Source organism: Nakaseomyces glabratus, chromosome I, assembly GCF_010111755.1.
Source record: "Nakaseomyces glabratus chromosome I, complete sequence".
Classification (NCBI taxonomy): Eukaryota; Fungi; Ascomycota; class Saccharomycetes; order Saccharomycetales; family Saccharomycetaceae; genus Nakaseomyces; species Nakaseomyces glabratus.
The window spans coordinates 326865-351266 of NC_088959.1; the positions used below are offsets into that span (position 1 = coordinate 326865).

Genomic DNA, 24402 nt, shown 5'->3' on the forward strand with positions numbered 1-24402 from the left:
TTAAAATATTCGAAATGAAATAACTATGGACAAGATAAGTTTATGAAAATGCAGAATGGTTAGATTACATACGGTTAATGATGGTTATATGGACACTAGATTTTTTTAATAAATGTGACGGCACTTTTGCTGAATACATAGGATGTACCGCTAATTACTGTTGTAGCACCAACAATATATCCCAACCAGCTAAACCCAGTTTTTAGGGTGTTTATATCCAGTGTAGTGTCTTTCTGTTCGTTGGCCTCCTGTACTTTTGTGTCATATTGATCCAATATCATTATGAACACGGCTAAGCCCAGGTATATCATTTGAAGAAATGTGTTCCATTTGGAAATAGTTAGTGGCTTCACTACAGCACTTGGATATTTGAAGAAATCCCAGAAGGACTTCCATGTAACGAAGTGGTATTTCTGTTTCAATGAAGCGTATCTAATGAAAATGGCACTAAAACCCATCAGAATATCCCGACCCAATATCAAGGACGCGATTCCTATGGGAATTACCTGCGGACCTGGCGGAAGTGCTAGTGCTGCCGTTGTGATGATCATGAGTAACTTGTCAGCCATGGGATCGAGTATTGTCCCTGCATCCGACTTCATATTATATCTCCTTGCAATATAACCATCCAGAAAGTCTGTGATACTGGAGTATGCAAATAAAGACAACGCTGGTACCAATTGGTTGTTGAGCAAGAAATACCCTATCATAGGTGTGGTTGCAATCCGAGTTATTGTTATGACATTCGGTATTGTTAGAAAGTCCTTCTTGTTCACCTTCAAATCACTATAAGGTCGCATTCCGATGCTGGCACCTAGTACTACTCGAAGGTATCCTCCTCGTACACATCTTATACTTCGTAGTCCCACATTTTTGGACAATATCGCTGGCAACATTGGTATACTCATTTTCCAGTTTCCTTTTTTTGAAGAAGCCAGGAAAGGCCTTAGTGGTGAGTCTCAGTCAATGTATTTCAGCTGCTTGAGAAGTAAGTATCTAGCACCAATTTGAAGCTGTCTAACTCAATATGACAAGGGCTTTAAATAGCGTAATATTATCCCTCCAATCTGAGGAATCCATTTAAATGTTGAGCTTTCAGGTTGTATAGGTTTAGTCATTGCAACTTGACTAAAAAATCCTTGAAAAAAAATCAACATTTGCGTAGCATAGCTCACTGTGGAGCGATGCGATGCGATGAGCTCAATGGAAGTTGATTCTCGATGGGGCAATTGATAATAAGTTGGGATGCTATGAGCCATGGCATGGTGACTAGTGTTATTTCCACATGTAGCGTCATCACGGTATTTTGGTTTCGGGGATTAAATTTCGATTGCTGTTATTGCCATAACTGGAAAGAACTCAAATTACATGAGTATATAAGTCGGGCATATTCAGAATCTCATTCAATTGTTTTGCTGGGTCTGCTCTCTCTATTAAGAATAACACAATTTCAGGATTTATACGGTATTTGTGAGAGGAAAGATGAATGTTTTAGTGTATGAGGGGCGTGGTACTACACCTGGTTCAGTCAGACATGTTGTTGACTCATTGAGGATGTTCTTAGAGCCTTATTATGCTGTAAGTACGGTTACCTCCAAGACTTTAGAGCAGGAGCCATGGATGGGTAAAGCCGCAGTGTTAGTGTTTCCAGGTGGTAGAGACTTGCCCTATGTGGCTGACTGTAAGCGAATCATCCCTAAGATAAGAAACTTTGTACAAAATTATGGTGGTACATACATAGGTTTCTGTGCTGGGGGCTATTTCGGTAGTAGTCGAGTTGAGTTTGCTAAAGGAGATCCAAATTTAGAGGTTGTCGGTAACAGAGACTTGAAGTTTTACCCTGGCATTACCCGTGGACCTGTTTTTGGTAGTTTTGAATATAACAGTGAGCAAGGCGCCAAGGCAGTTAAATTAGAGCTTGAAGATGGTTCTGAGTTTTACACATACTACAATGGTGGTAGCTGTTTTGTTGACGCTAACAAGTACGAAAATGTGAAAGTTTTAGCCCATTACGGGGATAAACCTTCGATTCCCTTTACCGACGACCCAGCTTCAACAGCGAAGAAAGCAGCAGCTGTGGTTCTCTGTAAAATAGGTAAGGGCCAAGCACTACTCACTGGACCTCATCCCGAATTTTCTCCAAAGATTTTGGAGAGAAGTGAGGATGAGAAACTACAGAAAGAGATCATTGGCATACTTAAGGAAAACGAAGAGGCTAGATTAAGATTCATGAAACACATTCTAGCCCAAGCGGGGTTGAAGGTCAATGACTTCCCTAATTCTGGAAGGCCTTCGCATCTCACACCTATGTTACTAGGTGTTAACTCGAACAGCAATAGCGGACTGGTTCAAGAATTCACAAGGAACATTGAGAACAATATCAATGATTTTATTGTAAGTGATGGACATACCCAAATTGAATGTGAAAGTGACACATTTATGATCTATAATGGGTATGATAACTTTTTTGATGCTGCTAAATTATTAACAGAATACGAAGACATCGAAAAATCTCCGAAAGCTATATTATTTCCAGATGATAATGGAACAATTCCGCCAAGAGAGTTTTCTGGTGATTTTGACTTTGATGTTTACTACAAGCATTTAAATCCTAATAACACCTTAGGTTCGTTATTATTGTATGGAGAAATTGTTACATCGACAAGCACAATTTTGAACAACAATAAAAAAATTCTTCAATGTATCCCAGATAACTCAATGTTACACGTTGGGTCAATACAGTTGTCCGGAAGGGGAAGAGGAAATAATGTTTGGGTGAATCCAAGAGGTGTTTGTGCCTCAACAGCTGTTCTCAATCTTCCAACAACCTCGCCACGTACTGGTAATCCTTTATCAGTGGTGTTTATTCAGTACTTAGCTATGTTGGCGTATTGCAAAGCTATCCGTTCATACGCCCCTGGATATGAAGACTTACCCGTTCGAATCAAGTGGCCTAATGATTTGTATGCTGTTGATCCAAAGTATTACTATAATAATAATTTAAAGTTTTTAAGTTCTGGTTTTTCTAATAGGCAAATTCCATTATCTGATATTGAACCGGCATATGTGAAGATTTCTGGGTTACTTGTAAACACCAATTTCATTAATGGACAGTATTCACTGCTTGTAGGTTGTGGTCTAAATGTCTATAGTGATGCTCCTACGACCTCTTTGAAGATGTGGATTGATATTTTGAACAAAGAGAGGGAAATTGCTAGGCTAGATCCGCTACCTCCTATTCAGGTCGAGAAATTGTTGGCTCTGTATATGAATAATTTACAGGTTATTCTCGCAAATTTTATTGATCACGGAGCCAAAGTCGTTTTGCCAGAATACTACAGACTATGGCTTCATACTGATCAAATTGTCACTTTATCAGACCATAATAATGTTCGCGCAATTGTGAAGGGTATTACACAAGACTACGGTATGTTAATTGCTCACGAACTTGTAAGTGGAAGTGATACTCAAACAACTGGAAATGTTTATCATTTACAACCTGATGGTAACTCTTTTGATATATTTAGAGGCTTGATAGCAAAGAAAGCTACTTGAGGAGACAATATATGTACCGTTTCTATAGTTTAATGGTATTATTGAATTTATTTTGAATAGTTTAATCTATTGATAGAAATGCATTAAAGCATGCTACATAGAAATATTGTACAGAATATGCTTTTTCTAAGCGTTAACATAAAAATTAACATTACTTGTAAATCTAGAGTGACAGAGACATCATCATTAGTTATCTTTTTTCTCGTCCTCGTCCTTTGGTGAATATGTTGGCGAGCCTGGGCTATAGCTTGGGGATGTTGGTGAGTATGATGGAGAAGTTGGAGAGTACGATGGAGAGGTTGGAGAATATGATGGAGAGGTTGGAGAGTACGATGGCGATGTTGGGCTGTAACTTGGAGAAGTTGGTGAATATGATGGGGATGTTGGGCTGTAACTTGGCGATGTTGGAGAGTATGATGGCGATGTTGGACTGTAACTTGGTGATGTTGGCGAGTATGATGGCGATGTTGGACTATAGCTTGGAGAGGTTGGAGAGTACGATGGCGATGTTGGGCTGTAACTTGGAGAAGTTGGAGAGTAAGATGGAGAGGTTGGAGAATATGATGGAGAGGTTGGAGAGTACGATGGCGATGTTGGGCTGTAACTTGGAGAAGTTGGTGAATATGATGGGGATGTTGGGCTATAACTTGGTGATGTAGGTGAGTAAGATGGAGAGGTTGGTGAGTATGCTGGTGATGTTGGAGAGAATCCTGGCGATGATACACCACCAAACCCTGGAGATGCAGGAGCGTCACCATAGGCGCCGAAAGGAGAGGTAGCTCCACCGTATTCTGCTCCACCATATGCCGTAAAACCACCTGACATAGCGTCTGATGAACCGGCATCGACTAATGGTGAGAACATTAGCTCGTCCTTTACATCGATATCAGTATTCACTAGACCAGCCTCATTGCTGTAAGGTGTAGCACCACCATCCTGGCCATCTTCCAATTCTGTAATCTTTTGTTCTGGCATGTATTTGACTAATGATTCTTCATCAATCATAACATCAAATGCACCTGTACCAATAGGTGCCATTTGACCTAAGATAACATTTTCAGACACACCACGGCAATCATCTAATTCTGCAGACGCACCAGCTTCAAACAATATTTCAACAGTTTCTTCAAAGGAGCATCTCATCAATGCACCGGTTGATGATCTATTGAAACCATGACGAGTAACAGATGTTAAGCCACCTTGAGTAGTCATAACATCGACTAGTAGAGCCATATGACGGTAGTTAACGTAGGAACCATCAGAAGCAATAACATTGTAGACTTCTTTGTATAGTGCAGCACGGCCAGCTTCAATACCCAAAACTTCCATGATATCAATAAAGGAGTTAGTGTAAATTCTAGTTGGGTCAACACCTGGGACAGTCATAACCTCAGATAAGTTAACACCATCTGTTTCGAGAACCCACTCAGGAACCTTTTGATATTCACCAGTTTCGTTAGGGACTTTACGATCATATTTCATCATAACGACACGCTCAATACCTTCAATACCACGCAAGGTGATATTTTCAAGCATAGTGTTCTCGATCTTCTTCAGCATATGATCTTCTTCAGCTTCAGTTTCAGCATCGAGAGCCTTAGGACGAACAACACGACAACGAATGATCAATTTTTCTGCATTATCTTCTGACCAAATAACGAACAAGTCATTCTTAAATGTATCTTTAATTCTCTCACCAACTTGACCCATAGTTAGATCTTTATCATTCATCGCAGCACGATCTAATTCCAATCTCAGTAACCATGGTGATTGTTGGTCTAGCAATTTTTCTGTTTCATCATCTAATAACGAGAAATGCAGCTGAATAATTTCGTCATCCTCTGGTATCACAGTTGATCTAGGATCAGGATCATAATAAATTTCTGAGGCTACTGTAACACTCTTCAATGTTGTATGCTCAATTGCTGATCTCACTAGTTTTGCTTTTTCTTGGTCAGCAGAGTATTCTGGTTCTAAATAAACAGTTAAAGATGGTGTCTTCATGTTTTTTGCAACATTTAAAATTTCCTTCAGACGAGGAACACCCGATGTAACCTTTTTAGATGCAACACCTGCAAAATGGAAAGTGTTCAATGTCATTTGAGTAGCTGGTTCACCAATAGATTGAGCAGCTAGAACACCAACCATTTCACCTGGGTGGACAATGGATCTCAAGAATTGAGCTTCTACGTTGTTAAGAACCCATTCAAATGCTTCTTTAGTTAGTCTGTACTCTTGTAAAACTCTACGTGTTGCTAAACGTGAACGTAGTAAACAACAGAACAGAGTGACTGCATCATCTTGAGCTTTCTTAATAATCTCACTCTTACTTCTCAAAACCAAAAGTCTATCTTGTAGATCCCTTACTGAGTTAATGATTTCTGGAATTGTCAAGTCTGATGGTTTGGTATGATCAATCCTGAATGTTTGTTGAGCATTTTGGATAATACGTCTAATATTGACAGGTAGAGGCCAGCTGGATTCACCATCACTGAAAATAGTTCTCAAGAAACGACGGTCTTTTACTAGTTGTTTGTATTCCTCATCCAAAGCCATCTGCACCTTTAAGTCTCCAATTATTTCAGAACCAGACTCTAGAAGAGATGGCTCCAAAGAATTAGATGTATTTAGCAAATCAATTCTATATCTTCTCTCAAAGGCTTGATCTGATCCACCCATAGTATCTAATGATTGTTTTTCGATATGACCTGCATCCATACCATCTTCACCATAAATGAATTGAATAACGTTACCAAGAGAGTTTCTAGTTGTACCATCATAGTGAACCATGATATCTTCTAAGGCTTTCACTAAACGACGTTGAATATAACCTGTTTCTGCAGTTTTAACAGCTGTATCAATTAAACCTTCACGACCACCCATAGCGTGGAAGAAAAACTCTTGTGGAGTTAGACCTCTTAAATATGAGTTCTCAACAAAACCCTTTGATTCAGGAGAGTAATCATCTTTAGAAAAGTGAGGAAGAGTACGATCAACAAAACCGAAGCCAATACGTTTACCTTCGACAGACTGTTGACCTACACACGCTGACATTTGAGCGATATTAATGAAAGAACCCTTAGAACCTGCACTAACCATTTGTTTGACATTATTCAAATCCTTCAAGTTCATTTCTGCCAAACGACCGGCTCTATCTCTAGCTTCGTTTAAGAAACGAACAACATTATCTTCAAAAGATTCACGAAGAGTCATACCATGCTTGGCTGTTAATAAGTTCGCTTGGGCTTCCTTGGTAACAGCTTCGACTTTCTGCTTTGCTTCTGCAATTGTTTCACTAATTTCTCTCATAGTTTGACCATCTGCAACAGTATCACCAATACCAGTTGAGAAACCGTTGTGCAATAGCCAAAAGTTGACAACCTTTTGAATATTACCAAATAGTCTGGCGCAAATCGTTGGACCTTTTTCTCTAGTAACAACGTGGATCAAACCACCACTGGAAGAACCCACGGTCTTTTTGTCTACGACACCAAAGATAATCTCACCATCAATGACTAGCATACCGTTATCTTTTGGAGAAAGAAGAGTTGTGCCTTCATCGAATCTCTGTAAATGAATACCCTTTGGAATTGCAACTGAAAGAATTTGTTTACCAGACCATAGTGGCTTAGGTTTTATAATAGCAGGCGTTGGAATCACACCATCCCAATCTGGAACCCAGTATAACATATTTAACACTTGGTCAAACTCCAAGAAAGTATCTCTCAAGGTTAGTTTTCTGATACCACACAGAGTATCTTGCACAATACCCATACAAGGCTTATTCGATTGTGGAGAGACAATTTGTAAAGGAACAGCACACAATTGAGATAGTTCTGCTCTGGTTTCTTCTGATTGCGGTACATGCAAATTCATTTCGTCACCATCAAAATCGGCGTTATATGGAGATGTAACGGAAAGGTTTAATCTAAATGTGGAATAAGGAACAACTTTCACTCTGTGTGCCATCATTGACATTTTATGCAAAGATGGTTGACGGTTGAATAACACAGGATCATCATCCATTATATGACGTTCAACCTTCCAACCATACTGAAGTTGTACATCACCAGATCTCTTACTGTATCTCAAGTCAATACGATCACCATTATCACGGATCACATACTTGGCACCTGGATGTTCGTTAGGACCATTACGTACCAGTTGACTCAGGCGATCAATATTGTAGGGTGTTACTACTTCTGGGTATGTTAAAGTTCTAGCAATGGATTTTGGAACACCAACTTGATCTAATTCTAGGTTGGGGTCACCAGAGATAACAGTTCTAGCTGAAAAGTCAACACGCTTACCCATCAGGTTACCTCTGATACGACCTTCTTTACCCTTTAAACGGGCTCTAATTGATTTCACAGGACGACCAGATTTCTGTAGAGCTTGGGGTTGACCTGCAATATCATTATCCATATAAGTAGCAACATGGAATTGCAACAAGCTTTCTGCTTCTTCCACAGCGTGATGAGGAGCACCGTTATGTTCTAGTGTTTCCAAACTTATATTTGCCTTCAAGATATCTGCCAATTTGAATGTTAAATCATCCTCACCTCTTTGGGATTCGTTGAAGGAAATTGAAGGACGAACAGGTGGTGGTGGGACTGGTAAAACAGTTAAAATCATCCACTCAGGACGAGCAAATTCTTCATTGAAACCTAGTCTGTAAGAATCCTCAGGAGATATATGCTTAAAGATGTTGAGGATTTCCTCTGTACTTAAAACTCTTTGTTCGGGTTCATCGGCATCACCAGTACTCTTGTCCTTCTTCCAGCTACCCACAAGTTTCAAACCATCCTTACGAATAGTGGGTTGAGTGTTACCACAACCACCTCTGGAAATTAATTTGGTTGGGTCGTCTTCTGAAGGAACATCAGTCTCACAGACCATTTTTGTTTTACAAAGACTCCAAACAGCATTGAATCTTTTCTTTGGATCCTTGATTTGAATTGCTTGTCTCATTTGTTCATTATGTTCATCTAGTAATAATTTACCACAATGCATACACAAACTTTCACAAACTTTCTTGATTTTAGTAATGAAACCAATATGAAATACTGGCTTGGCTAGATCTATGTGACCGAAATGGCCGGGACATTCGTTCATACCTTCTTGACAGGTTTGACATTTCAAGTTTCTGTCAATAGAACCTAATCTTGGATCGTTAAGACCACCAATTTTAGCTCTTGTTTGTGTTTCATCCATTGTCTCAGGTAATCTAATTTTTGCAACACTGATAGCTCTGATCTCTTCAGGTGAGAACAGACCAAACTGAACCTCCTTGACTGTCCTTAATGGGGCACTAGAATATTGTTGACCTACCATATTAGAATTTTGTTTTGGGGTAATGTATGACTTTTTTTTTTAATTTTAATTTTTGGAAAATAACGCTATGATTTCGAAAATAAAAGTACGAATTTAGTCAGTCAAATTCAAGCCAAGTTCTAGAAAATAAGGGTATCAATAGCCTTCTATTCTTTATAATTAGCTTTTTAGTTTAATTTCAATGAAATCAATAATATAATACAGGAGTTTATAGTTTTTCCAATTCCCTTACAGATGTTAAGCCTTTTGGTTTATTGATATTCAAATTAAAAAGTGCTAATACCTTGAAATAAATCAATCTGTTTTATTATTCAGAGTCTTTTTTTTTCAGTTGCTTCTTAACAATTAATAATTCCTAATCTATCTTCTGAAATAATAAGGAATGGAACGGGTATGGATATTTACTTTGTTTGTACTATCACACCACTAAGTTTAATCTCAATACTTTCTGTTCTTTTCAGAATGTCTCTTATCTTCTATGGAATGGAATAATAGAAAATTTTATCTCTCCACTTTAGAAAATTCAAATCCAAAAAAAGAAAACGAATAGAATCGAATTGAGCTCTTTTTTAGTATAATTTGTACTGAAGAACCAATATAACAGTCTAAGAGTTCTCTTTTGAGTTGCCCTCTTTCTTAAAATCCTCTTCAAAGAGTCTTGGGGGGTATCCGTGTCAAGAAAAAAAGGAAAACAAATACTCTTCAGTCCTTTACGATCCACCGCTGGAAATTCTCAATAATAGTGTTCCTTATGGAGGGATAAAGGTCCTTGGTTTCTTCCGACTCAAAAGACCAAATAGAACTTGACCTGCAATCAATATGATTACTACTTTCCTTCAACTTCTGACCATATTATCAGTTTTCTTTTCATTGTTTTGTCTTCCAACATTTTTTTCCTTCTTGCTGGCCGTCGTTGCTTTCGTACAAAAAATTTAGTGAAAAAAAAAATTTATGACAAATTAAGTATGGCGTATTTACCCGGTTTTTTTTGTGGGGGAAAGGAAGTCCAGACGCCACCGTAGTGTCGTAATACGGTATATGTATAGCGACCGTGTAGTACATAGAGCTCCACTACTCACCCATTGGCCCATCTTTTTACTTTAATTCTAGACAAGTCTTTAGTATTAATATTCTAAAAGTTGTTTGACACTTTTTTTGTATTAGTTAATGTTATGTTTAGATGCTTTTATGTAGAACTTTAGCAATAATTTTTTTTTGTAATTCATATAATATACATTAGCTTCTTTTAGCCAGAGTTTTATTCTGATTCTGAGGTTAAAGGTTCCTCTGGATCAGTAAATACAGCTTCTTCTTCTTCCGCATTGTTATCTTCCCATATGCTATACTCATCGTAGCTGTCATGGGCGGGGACGTTTTCATCGAGTAATATGTCTTTGACCACACTTGTATACCTTGTTTCTTTGCCCCGTGAGGAGGTAAACCCAGTATTGAGATTCCTTATGTGTCCATTATCTGTGATGATTTCCCCTGATTGGAGGTCGATGACATCGCCTTCATCGACTACATTGGAATACTTGTCAATGATATTCGACCATACGGTTTTCATCCTCTGATCTGCAAGTTTGTGCTTCTCCATAACTTCTTCATCGGTCAGTTTTGGTATCAGCTGATTCTCCTTGGAATAGATATACGCTCTCCCGTTCTTCTTCTTCACTTCCTTATATGGATCATCTTTACTTCCGCGTTCGCATGAGTTTTCCCTCTTGCTATGCTTTTTATCGATTGAAACATCTTTCTTCTGTGGTTTGTTGTCCTTCTGAAGCAGACCAGACAATGCCTTGTGCAATTGTTTCAAGCTCTTCCCATTTTTCTTGTTTTTCTTGATCTTTATCTTGGAATTGGACATTCCAATACGCTATCCATTTCAAATTAGCAATTACCGACAATTGGATATAGTGTAATCTCGAATGTTTAGTACTACAAAGAGTAAAGCTTTTATACTAAGGAACTACAACTTCATTGCTGATCATATAGTTTGTCAATAACAGACTCGAATACAGATACCTGTCAAGCAGTAAGATTATCTGGCATCGGCATCGTGATTCGTGTATGTGTACTTTGTTTTACGACTTCATAATGTTGAGAAGGCATGAATAGTTGTCAGCAAATCGATGTATGCAATGTTAAAAAGGGCAACTTGCTGAGAAATACATATCAGAATTGTTTTGCCTAATTATTTATAAGAGTTTAAACTGCATCACTACAATATGATCTTATCAAGAGTATTACTAAGATATGTAGAATCTCTTAAATAGGCTAACGCGTGCTGTGGCCTGGCACCAGTCACTGCTGATCATACAAAATTGTGATAATGAACAGGAGTTGATAGCATGATATAGAGTTCTCCAAAAGGCAAAGCGGGAATGGGCTTCCATATGTTATAGTGCTGTCCTAGTAACAAGAACAAAAGCTAAATAAGACTCTTTGATCTCTAGTAAAGATACATAATCATTGGAAAGTTCTACAATTGCTGGCGGGGGAAACTTTCTCTTCCACATTTTCTCTACTCAACATCAGTTTGCCAGGAGCTCTGTATCTCATACACGATAATTACCACAAGTATACTCCCCCGGTTTATCTGCCAACACCTAAGATGCGGCCAAACATCCTTCCTGAGTTGCCTTAGAATACTCTGGTCCTGTTCTCCCCATTGGAGGACAATAATTTCCGTTGTGCGCGTGCTTTAGCTTGGACTACAGTACCTTTTTTCTTTGTCTTGGTGATACAGCAGTACAGCGTACGCTTGTCACTTGAAGTCAGACTGCTTTGTACAACTAGTTCCAATTGGCCTGAATTTTACTCTGTAAAGCAAAGACAATGGCACACCAGTAAATGCAGCCCTGTGTACTCCTATAAGCTGGCCCCAAAGCCCTTGTTCGTTTTCTTTCTTTTTTATAATAGTGGGGTATTATAACGGCGCAGGAATCCTCGAGAAAAGTGAAAAAGTATAGTTGCCCTTGTATGATATTCACAAAACAAAAAAAGGGATCTTGCAGCTGATTGTGCGGTATTATCTCTGTTGTTGAGAATTGCTTTTTTTTCTAAAATTTGAAAACGATAACAGTAAGTGTATTATGATAGTACTCGAGCCTAGTCAAAGGTCTACACACAATATATTTGCTTCTTGTGGTAGTTGCGGGATTCTAGTTTTGATGCTGATTTCGGTGTCTGAATCTAACTTGTAGAACAACATTTTCTTTTTTCTTTGAAAGTTATTGTGAGATGGGCCACATGGCGGGTGAGACCAGTGTCAAAAATCAATCCTTTTGGATTATTTTAGCTGGGGAAAGCCTGATAGGAAAAGAAAGAAAAACCCAGGTGTCATTGTACAAGAGTTCATTCTTTGTACTATAGAATAGAGTTTTCCTTTTCGATTTTGCGAGAGGCAATAAAGAGTAGTACAGAATATACCGCTACGTTTATTTAACCATTTGATCTGGGGATCAAGGTGAATGTCCATAAAAAAACTGGATTATCACTGCATATATTCTTCATCCTCTTACTGAAATACTGCTTATTGGTAATAGTGCTGAAGTCAGATCGATTTGTTTCCTGTGCTATAACACAGAACTGAAATAAAGTCACTCAGTGCTTCATTGCTTGACTTGAGCGAAGAAAAGAGAACAAAAACAGTGGGGTTGGTTTAAACTTTAAAGCAATTAGGAATTTTTGTTGAACATTACCATAAAGCTTTGAAGACTGCGATTTAAATATAAAGATTTAATTCCTTTGTGTCCTTTACAGTTACAACAAGTTTGGAGGTTTTGAGTTAGGATTTAGAACAGCCTTCGATGTCGAAATAGTTTCCTATTTGAATCATAAGGATAACAGTCTTTACAATTATTTAGATTATTGAAAACAAAGAAACGACCATATATCAGTTGAACAATAGAAATGGATTCTAGCTTCGAAATACTCCCGTACCGTGGTGACGATCAAATACCGAGAGTTGATAGTGGCGGGTTGCGAAGACGAGCATCACAGACAATAAATACTAATCATGATGACACTTGTGTTGATATAGATGCCTACAATAGTGGTATAGATGTGTCAAGTAAGAATGAGTATCTTGGAATCAATACCGCAGACGATGATAATGAATATGGTAACGGTGGAATGCAAAATTATGAAGGACCTGTGAATGAGCAAGCTATCCATTGTCAAACCAACGATATATCAGAAAATGAAAATAATCTACAGTTGCTTGGACAGCCATTGCCACTTCGTTCAACTATGATGACCACGTTTGTGGGACTTTTCGTTGCCGTTGGTGGGTTTTTATATGGTTATGATACAGGTCTGATAAATAGTATAACTGATATGAAATACGTTAAAGAACACATTGCACCAAATCACTCATTCTTTACTACAACACAGATATCGATGCTGGTGTCATTTTTATCATTGGGCACATTTGTAGGCGCCCTCATTGCTCCATGGATTTCAGATATTTATGGAAGAAAGTCAACAATTATATTCAGTACTATGATCATCTTTTCGATAGGTAACTCTCTGCAAGTAGCAGCTGGCGGGCTGGCATTGTTAATTGTTGGGAGGGTAATATCTGGTATTGGAATAGGTATAATATCTGCTGTAGTTCCCCTTTATCAGGCTGAAGCTGCACAGAAGCACATGAGAGGAGCCATTATTACTACCTACCAGTTGGCTATTACTTTAGGATTACTCGTTTCAAGCGCAGTGTCACAAGGCACAGAGTCTATCAATGCTCCGAGTTCATACAGAGTTCCCATAGGATTACAGTATGTCTGGTCTGTTGTTTTAGGTGTTGGAATGGTTTTTTTACCAGAAAGTCCTCGGTATTATATAATGAAGGATGAGATAGAAGAAGCAGCGAGAAGTTTATCGTTCTTGAGAGGTATCTCTTTAGAAGATCCAAGGCTCTTAGAGGAACTAGTCGAAATTAAAGCTAACTACGATTATGAATCCTCATTTGGTCCTGTATCAATATGGGATTGTTTCAGATCCAGTGAGCAACGTCCAAAGCAGGTGCTGAGAATGTTTACTGGGATATCTATACAAGCTTTCCAACAATTTTCTGGTATTAATTTCATCTTTTACTATGGTGTTTATTTCTTCAACAAGACAGGTATTAAAAGTAGTTACCTGGTGTCGTTTGTCACTTATGCTGTGAATGTTGCATTCAACATACCAGGGATGTTTTTAATTGACTATTTAGGGAGAAGAAAAGTATTAATCTTCGGTGGCATTGCAATGACTGCTTGCAACTTTATTATTGCCATTGTGGGTGTTTCTGCCAAATCCATTGTTTCAAATAATGTAATGATTGCATTTATTTGTGTTTTCATAGCAGCCTTCTCGAGTACATGGGGTGGTGTTGTATGGGTAATCTCTGCAGAGCTATTTCCCTTGGGTGTGAGATCAAAGTGCACTGCTATATGTGCGGCAGCCAATTGGCTAGTTAACTTTGTCTGTGCATTGATGACTCCTTATATTGTCGATACAGGATCAAACTACACATCTTCGATGGGTACCAAGATATACTTCATTTGGGGAAGTCTGAATGCCCTTGGAACTATAGTTGCATATCTGACAGTGTATGAGACGAGAGGGTTGACGCTTGAAGAAATCAATGAGTTGTACGTTAACTCACCCACACCATTTGCGTCGAACGAATGGAATAGAAAGATTCGCACAGAATCCACGATCCCACCTATGGTACATGACCATGAACTAGATAACCACATTGTGCCAACAATGGACAACATTCTCCATAGCAGAAATCCAAACCAGCCATACTCTTCAGATGAGAACCAAGATGTTATAGTAGGGGAAGACAAGCTGGACTTGGAGCAAGGCTACAATAAGGAGATTCACAACCACAGGGATGATAACAACGTATCGCCAATACCATTCCTCCAGGAACAAAATGGGAAAGAATTCAGCAATGGTGCTGATTTCAGCCCATCGACACACTCAACTTTTGCCTTGACCGAGCACATACCAGCGAACTACGTGGAATTGGGGAACGGATTTGGATTAAACACATACAGGGGCGGGCCCCCATCCATCTCCGATTCTAGTGATGACGATCATTGCACACACTGGCAAAGCCCAGAGAATGGATCACCTATATACCATGAAATTCTGTCCTCTAACGACACGAATAGTGGCACTTACAACAAGAACTCTGAAAATTTATAGAAGCTGTATATACATATACAAAAATCGAAATACGAATTAATGACAAACATTTCCACCTTCGAATCAGCTATGCACAACGAATAAACATGAATGCAAGGACTGACAGCACATATAGAAGCTATTTATAACTGGCGTCATAATGTAGTCCGGGTAATTACTGTCCTCTCGCTGTCACGTTGCAATCGACTTTTGCAGCAATAGCACTTTCGAAGTGAAAAAAAAAATTGAAGTTTCCACAGAGAGCGTCACTTTTTGCATTTGGTGCAGAGAAGGATGCGCACAAAGAGTGATTCGCGTGGGATGGGCAAACTTAGTGAGAGATAATGAAGATGCACTTGGAATCATTTATAGTAGTTCTTACCTGATTTCTTGGTTCTTATAATGAAATGTAAATGCAAGTAGGTAGATAGCAGCATTGGGATATTAAGCGGAGGTGAAAATCAAGAGACACTGGTATATAGTATTTATCTTGTTTTCCGCAACATAGATTTTACACACTGCAGCATTGCATTAATACGGGAAAGAGCATCCAGGGCAGCATAGAATCTAGTCTAGCATATTGCATTCATTAGTCTTTTTTTGTTACAGGTACTGTACTCATCATATTGAAGTTTCGAGATAACCTAAGCCAACCATAATTTTTTATTCTAGGTAGAAACTTGGTATTATAGGAAAATAGAATAATGACCAAAGAGTCAACATTGGCACAGATCCAGGAGATATCTACTATGGTTTCAGAACACACAAATGATGGGAAGTTGAGGTTGAAGTCCTCTATACCGAAACCACTTGAAGCGTCAGAGGTGGAGTACATAGCCAAGAAGGCCTCTTGGGATCGTAAGATGGGCAAGCTCGAGTACATCTTCTATAAATCACTCCTGGTGATACTGTTTACCATATATGGAGTATTCAGGTTTTTCCAATACCGGTACAATAGACTGAGGTTGAGTATACTGACTATTGTTAACAATCCGGCTAATACGCCTCAATTAATAAAGCAGGATGTCAAGGGACTTAAAAAACTACCTAAACAACTCGGAGCAATCTTAGAGGACAAACCTAGCTACACTGTTGGAGGTGGGTTGAAGGGTCTACTAGAAGAAGGTAGTGAGATCGTTTGTTGGTCTGTCTGTGCGGATATCAAGCATGTCTCGCTGTATGACTATAATGGATTATTGGCAACAAATGTAGACGAGTTTAGAAAAGCCGTGCATCACAAATTGGCCAAGTACTACGGGCCCCAAAATATACCGAGTTTCACCGTCAAGGTACCTCATCTGCATAAGGTGTATGAAGATATATCGAAGGTGGGCGATGAGGAAAAGAAATCAGTGATTGAGATATCACTATTGAGTGCATTCGATGGTCGTAAAACTATAGTGGAACTATTCAAGACGGTTTCTGACTTGAAGGACAAGAAAGAAATCCAATCTTCCGATCTGACAATGGAACTTTTGAACACACAGCTAATTGAACTAGTGGGGCAAGAACCAGACTTAATACTCTGTTTTGGACCCCGTCTAGATCTAACCGGTTACCCACCATGGCATATCCGTCTTGCTGAGATGCACTGGGAGATGGATAATAACGAGGTACTGTATGCAGTATTTATTAGAGGGCTACGCAATTACTCTTCTGCTAAGATGAATGTTGGAAAGTAGCCCTAATAAGAAAATATAAGGCAAAAATAGATACATCATGATCAATATTTATATAGAAATCTACATCGATCCTTTGAGTCTAGTCTACGATACACTCTTGAGCAATATTAACATAAAATATGAGATTAACAATGATTTGTATGACACCATAATTATATGTCATCTATCACGAACTCAGATGGCTTTGTGCGGCGTGAGGAGATTCTTTTCTTAAATTTTCAGCCGGAAATAGGAAGAGCCAAGGACAAGGCAATCGAGAGGGCAAATCCAAACTGAGTTTCTGCCAGTGTCGTTGGCGTGTCATTACAATAAGAGACAGCATTGTAATATATATAAGTTTAAGTGTAGCATTTCCTTTGCGTCTCAGATAGAAAGTACTTGAGAGATTTGGTGCGAAAAAAGTATGTTGAAAGATAACTGGTAACGCCAAAATTTAGTTATCCGTGTTTTAATTTGATTTTGATCCCAATTAAACTAGGCAGCACACTTATGATAAGGTAAATAAATGGATTTCTGAGTAGAACACTCATTTTATGTTTAATATCATGGCTGTACAATGGCTATTGAAGAGTGAGGATGTTGAAAGATCAATTACTGAGACCAATTCTGTTATAGTGAACGGAGAGGGGTTGGGGGGGCAGAAATCGATCGTGTCCTTTTGATAACGATAGAGTGTTGTAACTGTGCTGTGTTAAAAATGGAACTGTCGGATTCAATTCTTTGAAGTAGTTGAATATATTACTAACTATTTGTAAACCGTTACTTTGTTAGGATTACTATTGACCTTTATTATTCTTCAAGATCGGTGCATTTTGTCAATTTTGCCAAGGAGTGATTTCTTTTATAACGCGTAACTTCTCTACAGCACTGTTAAACGTATTATTTTCCTTTGCATGGTGAAAACTGGATCCTACGATCTTGTTACTTGCTTATGGTATGGAAAGTGATGTGAGTAATTGTGTAGCAAATCTTTTGACAAAATACCTGATCAGAACAATACAATAGTCTTATAATAAAGTCTGGTTAAATTGAATTAATACAGCCTAGACAAATAATCAAATTTATCACATAACAAAAAAATGGGTCTTTTCGCTTCAAAGTTGTTCAGCAACTTGTTTGGTAACAAGGAGATGCGTATCCTGATGGTCGGTCTTGATGGTGCTGGTAAAACCACTGTTCTTTACAAGCTGAAGTTGGGTGAAGTCATCACTACCATTCCAACCATTGGTTTCAACGTTGAAACTGTGCAATATAAGAACATCTCCTTCACCGTCTGGGATGTTGGTGGACAAGACAGAATCAGATCTCTATGGAGACACTACTACAGAAACACTGAAGGTGTTATCTTTGTTGTTGACTCCAACGATAGATCTCGTATTGGTGAGGCTAGAGAAGTTATGCAAAGAATGTTGAATGAGGATGAATTGAGAAATGCAGTATGGTTAGTTTTCGCTAACAAGCAAGATTTGCCAGAAGCTATGTCTGCCGCTGAAATTACTGAAAAGTTGGGCTTGCACTCCATCAGGAACCGTCCATGGTTCATCCAAGCTACCTGTGCTACTACCGGTGAAGGTTTGTACGAGGGTCTAGAATGGTTAAGCAACAATTTGAACAACAAGGAATAAATTTAGAGTTTCTTATGGCGGGTATATTACCACTGTACTATGGGATTCAAATTATTACTTGATTCGTTTAATAATAGTCATACTACTTAGAAGTGTTTTGTTATATTTCTCCATTTCATAACTATATAATTTGTCTTTCCCAAAAAAAATAAAGAATGTTAAAAGTCTCGAATAAGTAATTTATTAAATTAATAATACGGCTTAAATAATGTACTGATGGAATTTCTAGTAAGAGTAAAGAAGGCTCAATCAAGTACTTGCCAATTATAAAAAACTATAGATATTGGAATAAAATTCTAACTTTATGCTAATATTGATGACTTAACCGTTATCATGTTCGTATTAAATATTATGACTCTAGTCCTTCAAAATTTTAACGTGACTGCCCTGGAGGGTATGCTAAAAGAAATTCCAAGACTTAATTTAACTAACAAAATGTAAAACACCCATAATAAAGAATTAGAATTATATAAAGGCTGCATAGGCACCCCCAAACGAAGCAAACTCAGAGACTGTGTAACAGGATTGCAGGCTCTTTATGATCCTATAGGCATTTTGGTAGAGAATTCAGGTGGCACCATTAATTTATTTGGAACGCATGCGTTATTATAACATTTCGATATCTAGTACTTAACTTTGCATAAAATGATGATTATTTTTTGGTTTTTGTAATTACAGTATGTAGAATATTACTCAGTTCTTAATTGGTTTTTCTTCCAAAGAGTTCAAGAAACGCTCTACAGAAAAATAATTAATAGCGATCATAAGAAGTAATCTGGGGTCTTTCTACTAACTGTAGGCTCACCTGGTCTGACAGATGGATCGTACTGCAAAAATTGTCTATTATGATTTTCGTCGACCTCCATTATTGCGGCTTGGTTACCACATCTATAACAGTAGTTTGGTGCACTGAATATGGTAACGACGTTTTGTTGATGGGACCAGGCGTAACCTTCCATGACCAGCTGGTGTGCTCTTGCAACTAAAGATAGATCATTTGTATGGTTGAATTGTTCACTAATGTCCTGGCCAAAGGTGAAACCAGCACCTCTAGGACTGATACCCCACCCGCCTCTATCATCTGGGTCTGACCACAGCAGATCACACATGGGACCCTCGTGTGGAACTTCTTGTATTCTGTTCAATTCTCTTACTTGGTCGACAGTTTCTATCATTGGAGACAAACCACCGTGAAGACAGAAGATCTTATTGTCGACTAGCGCTGTTATTGGGAAGTAGTCGAACAGGTCTGTGAACATCTTCCAGACGTTTGCACTACCGTACTTCCTGAGACATTCATCGTAAAACCCGTACACCTGTGTAATTTGTCTTGATTCGTGATTACCTCTTAGAATCGTAATTCTATGTGGATACCTTACCTTCATAGCAACTAGATATGACACGGTTTCCACAGAGTAGTAACCTCTATCTACGTAATCACCCATAAATAAGTAGTTTGTGTCCGGACAAGGACCACCGATCTTGAATAGTTCTATCAAATCGTGGAACTGCCCATGCACGTCACCACATATGGTAACTGGAACGTTGATAGGTTGAACGTTCTCTTCGAACTGCAGGACCTCCACAGCCATCTTACAAAGCTTGGAAACATCGTCCTCCGATAGTATTTCACACTTGCCCAGGTGTTCTATCCACTGGTCCAGCTGATTGATGTTGCTGGAGTTCAGCTCAAACCCTTTGTTACCACCTTTGCCAGAGTCCAACACAGCACCTTGCGAAGGATGCGCATCCTTGAAGGCCTCGTCAACCTCATCACCTATGCTGTCATTGGCAGCCTCCGCATTACCTTCAGTCGGCGTCAATTGATCAACCGCATCATGCATAGGAACATCCATATCCATATCCATCACTTATAGTCTCCTTTTGGTCCTAACTTCGCTTTTTGCCTTACCCGTAAAGTACCGTTCTCTTCCCTGTCTCTCAATAGGTAGGACTGAGTTATATATTTTCTGTAGACCCGTAATGTAGACCTATCCTGTATCCTTGCAACCGCTCCACAGCACGTATATTCAACAGCTTCTCTCCCATTATAGCTCCTTCCCTTTTCCCAAAACAAATTGTCATCCAACTTTTTTTTTCTTCTCTCCTTCTACTCTTTCCCTGAGCTGGCAGGGGAACTTACCCGGCTACTCGTTACCGGTGACGATAATACCAGGGGACCGGTGATGCCTTAAGCGAGCAAGTTGTTGGATGTTATTTATGATTTATCGTGTCTTCACTGTTGTAATGCTATGTTATCCAGTACTGTCAGTGCTGCGTCAGAGGCGCTATCGTGTGCATCCCGTTTTTTATGTGTCAATTGGGCGTGTGTTTCCACTTGGAGTTGGCCTTTCTTTTGGTTCTAGCCAAAGTGTGAAGAGATCAATGGATAACAACGGCTTCAAAGAAACTGTAGAGTAGCAAATCCGACTGGAGTGACTCCATGGTCTTTGTTCGATGCTAACACTGTCAAATGGTGGACTATGTGGATGTCCCTGCAATCACTTCTGACTAAACTTATCACCTTTGCAACGCTTCTCGTGTGGGAACTTTTGCCCAAATTCATCCCTCAATTGCTTTTATTTCAGGATAGTGTGTATTTATGTTGGAATTACACAATACAAAGAAGGGCAACACAGAGAGAACAGATCAAGAAACAGAAATCATACTAGTAGCAAATGGCTGGTGCTATGGAGAATGCTCGCAAAGAGCTGAAGAGATTGTCCCTTGACGACGAGGCCGGCGAGTCCCAATACGGTGCTATCTACAGTGTCTCTGGTCCCGTTATTGTTGCTGAGAACATGATCGGGTGTGCCATGTATGAGCTGGTGAAAGTCGGCCACGACAACCTGGTCGGTGAGGTCATTAGAATCGACGGCGACAAGGCCACTATCCAAGTCTATGAAGAGACCGCGGGTGTCACCGTGGGTGACCCTGTGCTAAGAACCGGTAAGCCATTGTCTGTTGAATTGGGTCCCGGTCTGATGGAAACGATCTACGACGGTATCCAAAGACCATTGAAGGCCATTAAGGAGTCCTCCCAATCCATCTATATTCCAAGGGGTATCGACACACCCGCTTTGAGCAGAGACATCAAATGGCAATTCACCCCAGGAACTTTCAAGACCGGTGACCACATCTCAGGAGGTGACATCTTCGGTACCGTGTTTGAAAACAGTCTAGTGGAGAGCCATAAGATCCTGTTGCCACCAAGAGCTAGAGGTACTATCACCTGGATTGCCCCAGCTGGCGAGTACACTGTCGATGAAAAGATCCTAGAAGTTGAGTTCGACGGTAACAAATACGACTACACAATGTTCCACACCTGGCCAGTCCGTGTGCCAAGACCGGTGGCAGAGAAACTATCAGCAGATTACCCATTGCTAACAGGTCAAAGAGTCCTGGACTCGTTGTTCCCTTGTGTCCAAGGTGGTACCACATGTATCCCAGGTGCGTTCGGTTGTGGTAAGACAGTTATTTCACAATCCCTATCTAAATATTCTAACTCCGATACAATTATCTACGTCGGTTGTTTCGCTAAAGGTACTCAAGTGCTCATGGCTGATGGTTCCAACCAATCCATTGAAAATATAAAGATCGGTGACAAGGTAATGGGCCAAGACGGTAAGCCTAGAAACGTTACAGCACTTCCAAGGGGTTATGATGATATGTACAACGTTGAATTGGATGGTGAAACTGACCTGTCTTACACATGTAACTCTAACCACACGTTGGTGTTGAAGACTGAACAAAACGTCCTATTGGCCGGCAACACTGTCTCTTACTTCGCATTGGGTGCACTAATAGACGAAACCAACGGCCGTGCTGTGGAGATCGTACAAGAAGTTCAAGAAACTTTCGAAAGTAACATTAGCGCATCAGATTTTGCCGCCAACATTAACAGAGAACCAATTAGCTGGACTTTGGAAATCAGAGACATTGATTACTTATCTGAACGTGTGCGCATGTTCACCAAGCAATCTGTCAACCCTGTTCTGTTAGAGACTCCAACATTGGCCAAACAGCTGGAATCTAACGAATCTACTGCTACCAACTTGGCTTACCTTTTGGGTACCTGGATTGCTTCAAAGGCTACCACAGCAGGCACAATTTCAGTACCTACAACTAAAGCAGATCTATTATCAAAGGTGAAATCTGCTTTGTCAAGTTTAAGCATTGACTACTCCTCCGAAAGCATCAACTCCGTCTCCACATATAGAAGAACACAATCAATTCCATTAATGGAAAATGGTAAACATGTTGGCAATGCTAACATAACTGCTGAACAAGAAATTGAAGAAACTATGGAAGTGCTTTCCCTAAATGTCACAAATCACTCATCTAAACTCTTCCACGATCTAGCATTATCTATGATCAACCAAGATGGTTCCAGAAGTATCCCATCCGCCTTCACACATGAACAATTATGTGTTCGTGAAAGTTTCGTTGCTGGTATTCTAGATATGCAAGGTTGCAATATTGAAAACGGTGTCGAAATTGACTCTTCTATTAATGGCTTGGCTAAACTATCCCGTTCATTAGGTTTACGTTGTAACAAATCATCCAATTTGTTGAAATTGTCTGGTAATATGTCCAACATTTCAGCCCAATCCACCAACAACTGGACTTCCACTGAAGATAACTCAAGCGCATACAAGGCCCAATTAATGGACTTCTCTGTACAAAAGCTACCAAAGGACAACTACTACGGTGTCACCCTGGATGATGACTCTGATCATCAATTCCTATTGTCTAACTTAGTTCTGGTCCACAACTGTGGTGAACGTGGTAACGAAATGGCTGAAGTTTTGATGGAATTCCCAGAATTATACACAGAAATGAGCGGTAGAAAGGAACCAATTATGAAGCGTACAACATTGGTTGCTAACACATCTAATATGCCTGTCGCTGCCAGAGAAGCTTCTATCTACACAGGTATTACACTAGCAGAATATTTCAGAGATCAAGGTAAGAATGTTTCCATGATTGCTGATTCATCCTCCAGATGGGCTGAGGCTCTAAGAGAAATTTCCGGTCGTTTAGGTGAAATGCCTGCAGATCAAGGTTTCCCTGCTTATTTGGGTGCCAAGTTGGCCTCTTTCTACGAAAGAGCTGGTAAGTCTGTCACTTTAGGTTCTCCAAACCGTGTAGGTTCTGTTTCTATTGTTGCCGCTGTTTCCCCAGCTGGTGGTGATTTCTCTGACCCAGTTACAACTGCCACTTTAGGTATCACCCAAGTTTTCTGGGGTCTTGATAAGAAATTGGCCCAAAGAAAGCATTTCCCATCGATCAACACATCAGTATCATATTCTAAGTACACCAATGTCTTGAACAAGTTCTACGATTCCAACTACCCAGAATTCCCAACCCTGAGGGACCGTATGAAGGAAATTCTGTCAAATGCTGAAGAACTAGAACAAGTCGTGCAATTGGTCGGTAAGTCTGCTTTGTCAGATAGTGACAAGATCACATTAGATGTTGCTGCTTTGATCAAGGAGGATTTCTTACAACAAAACGGTTACTCTACATACGATGCCTTCTGCCCAATTTGGAAGACCTTTGACATGATGAGGTCTTTCATTGCTTACCATGACGAGGCCCAAAAGGCTGTTTCCAATGGTGCTAACTGGACCAAGCTTTCAGAAGCCGTCAGTGATGTGAAGCACTCTGTGTCATCATCCAAGTTCTTTGAACCAAGCAGAGGTGAGCAGGAAGTCCACGAAGAGTTTGAAAAACTTTTGAGCAATATGCAAGAAAGATTTGCTGAGTCTACAGATTGAGAGAAACCATTATCTGTGCACATTTAAACTTATAAAACAACAAAACAACAATGATATAAAAAACTTCTATAACCATATCATACCAAGAAAGGCTATTTTAGCACAAAAAAATTTCCTCTGATTACTACTATGTTTTTATCTTTTCCATCATCAATTTTATATTATTATATTTTATATCTTACTGTTCCTATATAATTTAAAAGACAACAAAACATCATTAATCTTTAAGTCAAAGCATAGGCA

General features: G+C 39.3%; 9 protein-coding genes across 9 annotated transcripts; 5 read left to right on the plus strand and 4 right to left on the minus strand.

Annotated features, from left to right (window-relative positions):
* Positions 1-95: 95 nt before the first annotated feature.
* CRD1 (cardiolipin synthase) lies at positions 96-908 on the minus strand (the record flags this gene model as incomplete). Its single annotated transcript, XM_447413.1, has 1 exon — positions 96-908. The coding sequence occupies one exon, from the start codon at positions 906-908 to the stop codon at positions 96-98; it is 813 nt and encodes a 270-aa protein (XP_447413.1).
* Positions 909-1482: 574 nt separating this feature from the next.
* Positions 1483-3555, plus strand: BPL1 (biotin--[acetyl-CoA-carboxylase] ligase BPL1; the record flags this gene model as incomplete). The annotated part of the gene is made up of 1 exon (XM_447414.1): positions 1483-3555. The coding sequence occupies one exon, from the start codon at positions 1483-1485 to the stop codon at positions 3553-3555; it is 2073 nt and encodes a 690-aa protein (XP_447414.1).
* Positions 3556-3741: 186 nt separating this feature from the next.
* RPO21 (DNA-directed RNA polymerase II subunit RPB1) lies at positions 3742-8889 on the minus strand (the record flags this gene model as incomplete). The annotated part of the gene is made up of 1 exon (XM_447415.1): positions 3742-8889. The coding sequence occupies one exon, from the start codon at positions 8887-8889 to the stop codon at positions 3742-3744; it is 5148 nt and encodes a 1715-aa protein (XP_447415.1).
* Positions 8890-10147: 1258 nt separating this feature from the next.
* SCM3 (Scm3p) lies at positions 10148-10756 on the minus strand (the record flags this gene model as incomplete). The annotated part of the gene is made up of 1 exon (XM_447416.1): positions 10148-10756. One exon carries the CDS (start codon positions 10754-10756, stop codon positions 10148-10150), a length of 609 nt encoding a protein of 202 aa, XP_447416.1.
* Positions 10757-12804: 2048 nt separating this feature from the next.
* On the plus strand, positions 12805-15093 carry RGT2 (glucose sensor; the record flags this gene model as incomplete). The annotated part of the gene is made up of 1 exon (XM_447417.1): positions 12805-15093. One exon carries the CDS (start codon positions 12805-12807, stop codon positions 15091-15093), a length of 2289 nt encoding a protein of 762 aa, XP_447417.1.
* Positions 15094-15776: 683 nt separating this feature from the next.
* Positions 15777-16754, plus strand: GVI51_I03619 (uncharacterized protein; the record flags this gene model as incomplete). The annotated part of the gene is made up of 1 exon (XM_447418.1): positions 15777-16754. The coding sequence occupies one exon, from the start codon at positions 15777-15779 to the stop codon at positions 16752-16754; it is 978 nt and encodes a 325-aa protein (XP_447418.1).
* Positions 16755-17833: 1079 nt separating this feature from the next.
* Positions 17834-18379, plus strand: ARF2 (Arf family GTPase ARF2; the record flags this gene model as incomplete). Its single annotated transcript, XM_447419.1, has 1 exon — positions 17834-18379. One exon carries the CDS (start codon positions 17834-17836, stop codon positions 18377-18379), a length of 546 nt encoding a protein of 181 aa, XP_447419.1.
* A 761-nt stretch (positions 18380-19140) lies between these two features.
* Positions 19141-20247, minus strand: PPH21 (serine/threonine-protein phosphatase; the record flags this gene model as incomplete). The annotated part of the gene is made up of 1 exon (XM_447420.1): positions 19141-20247. The coding sequence occupies one exon, from the start codon at positions 20245-20247 to the stop codon at positions 19141-19143; it is 1107 nt and encodes a 368-aa protein (XP_447420.1).
* An 810-nt stretch (positions 20248-21057) lies between these two features.
* On the plus strand, positions 21058-24159 carry VMA1 (H(+)-transporting V1 sector ATPase subunit A; the record flags this gene model as incomplete). Its single annotated transcript, XM_447421.1, has 1 exon — positions 21058-24159. The coding sequence occupies one exon, from the start codon at positions 21058-21060 to the stop codon at positions 24157-24159; it is 3102 nt and encodes a 1033-aa protein (XP_447421.1).
* Between the last annotated feature and the right edge of the window lie 243 nt (positions 24160-24402).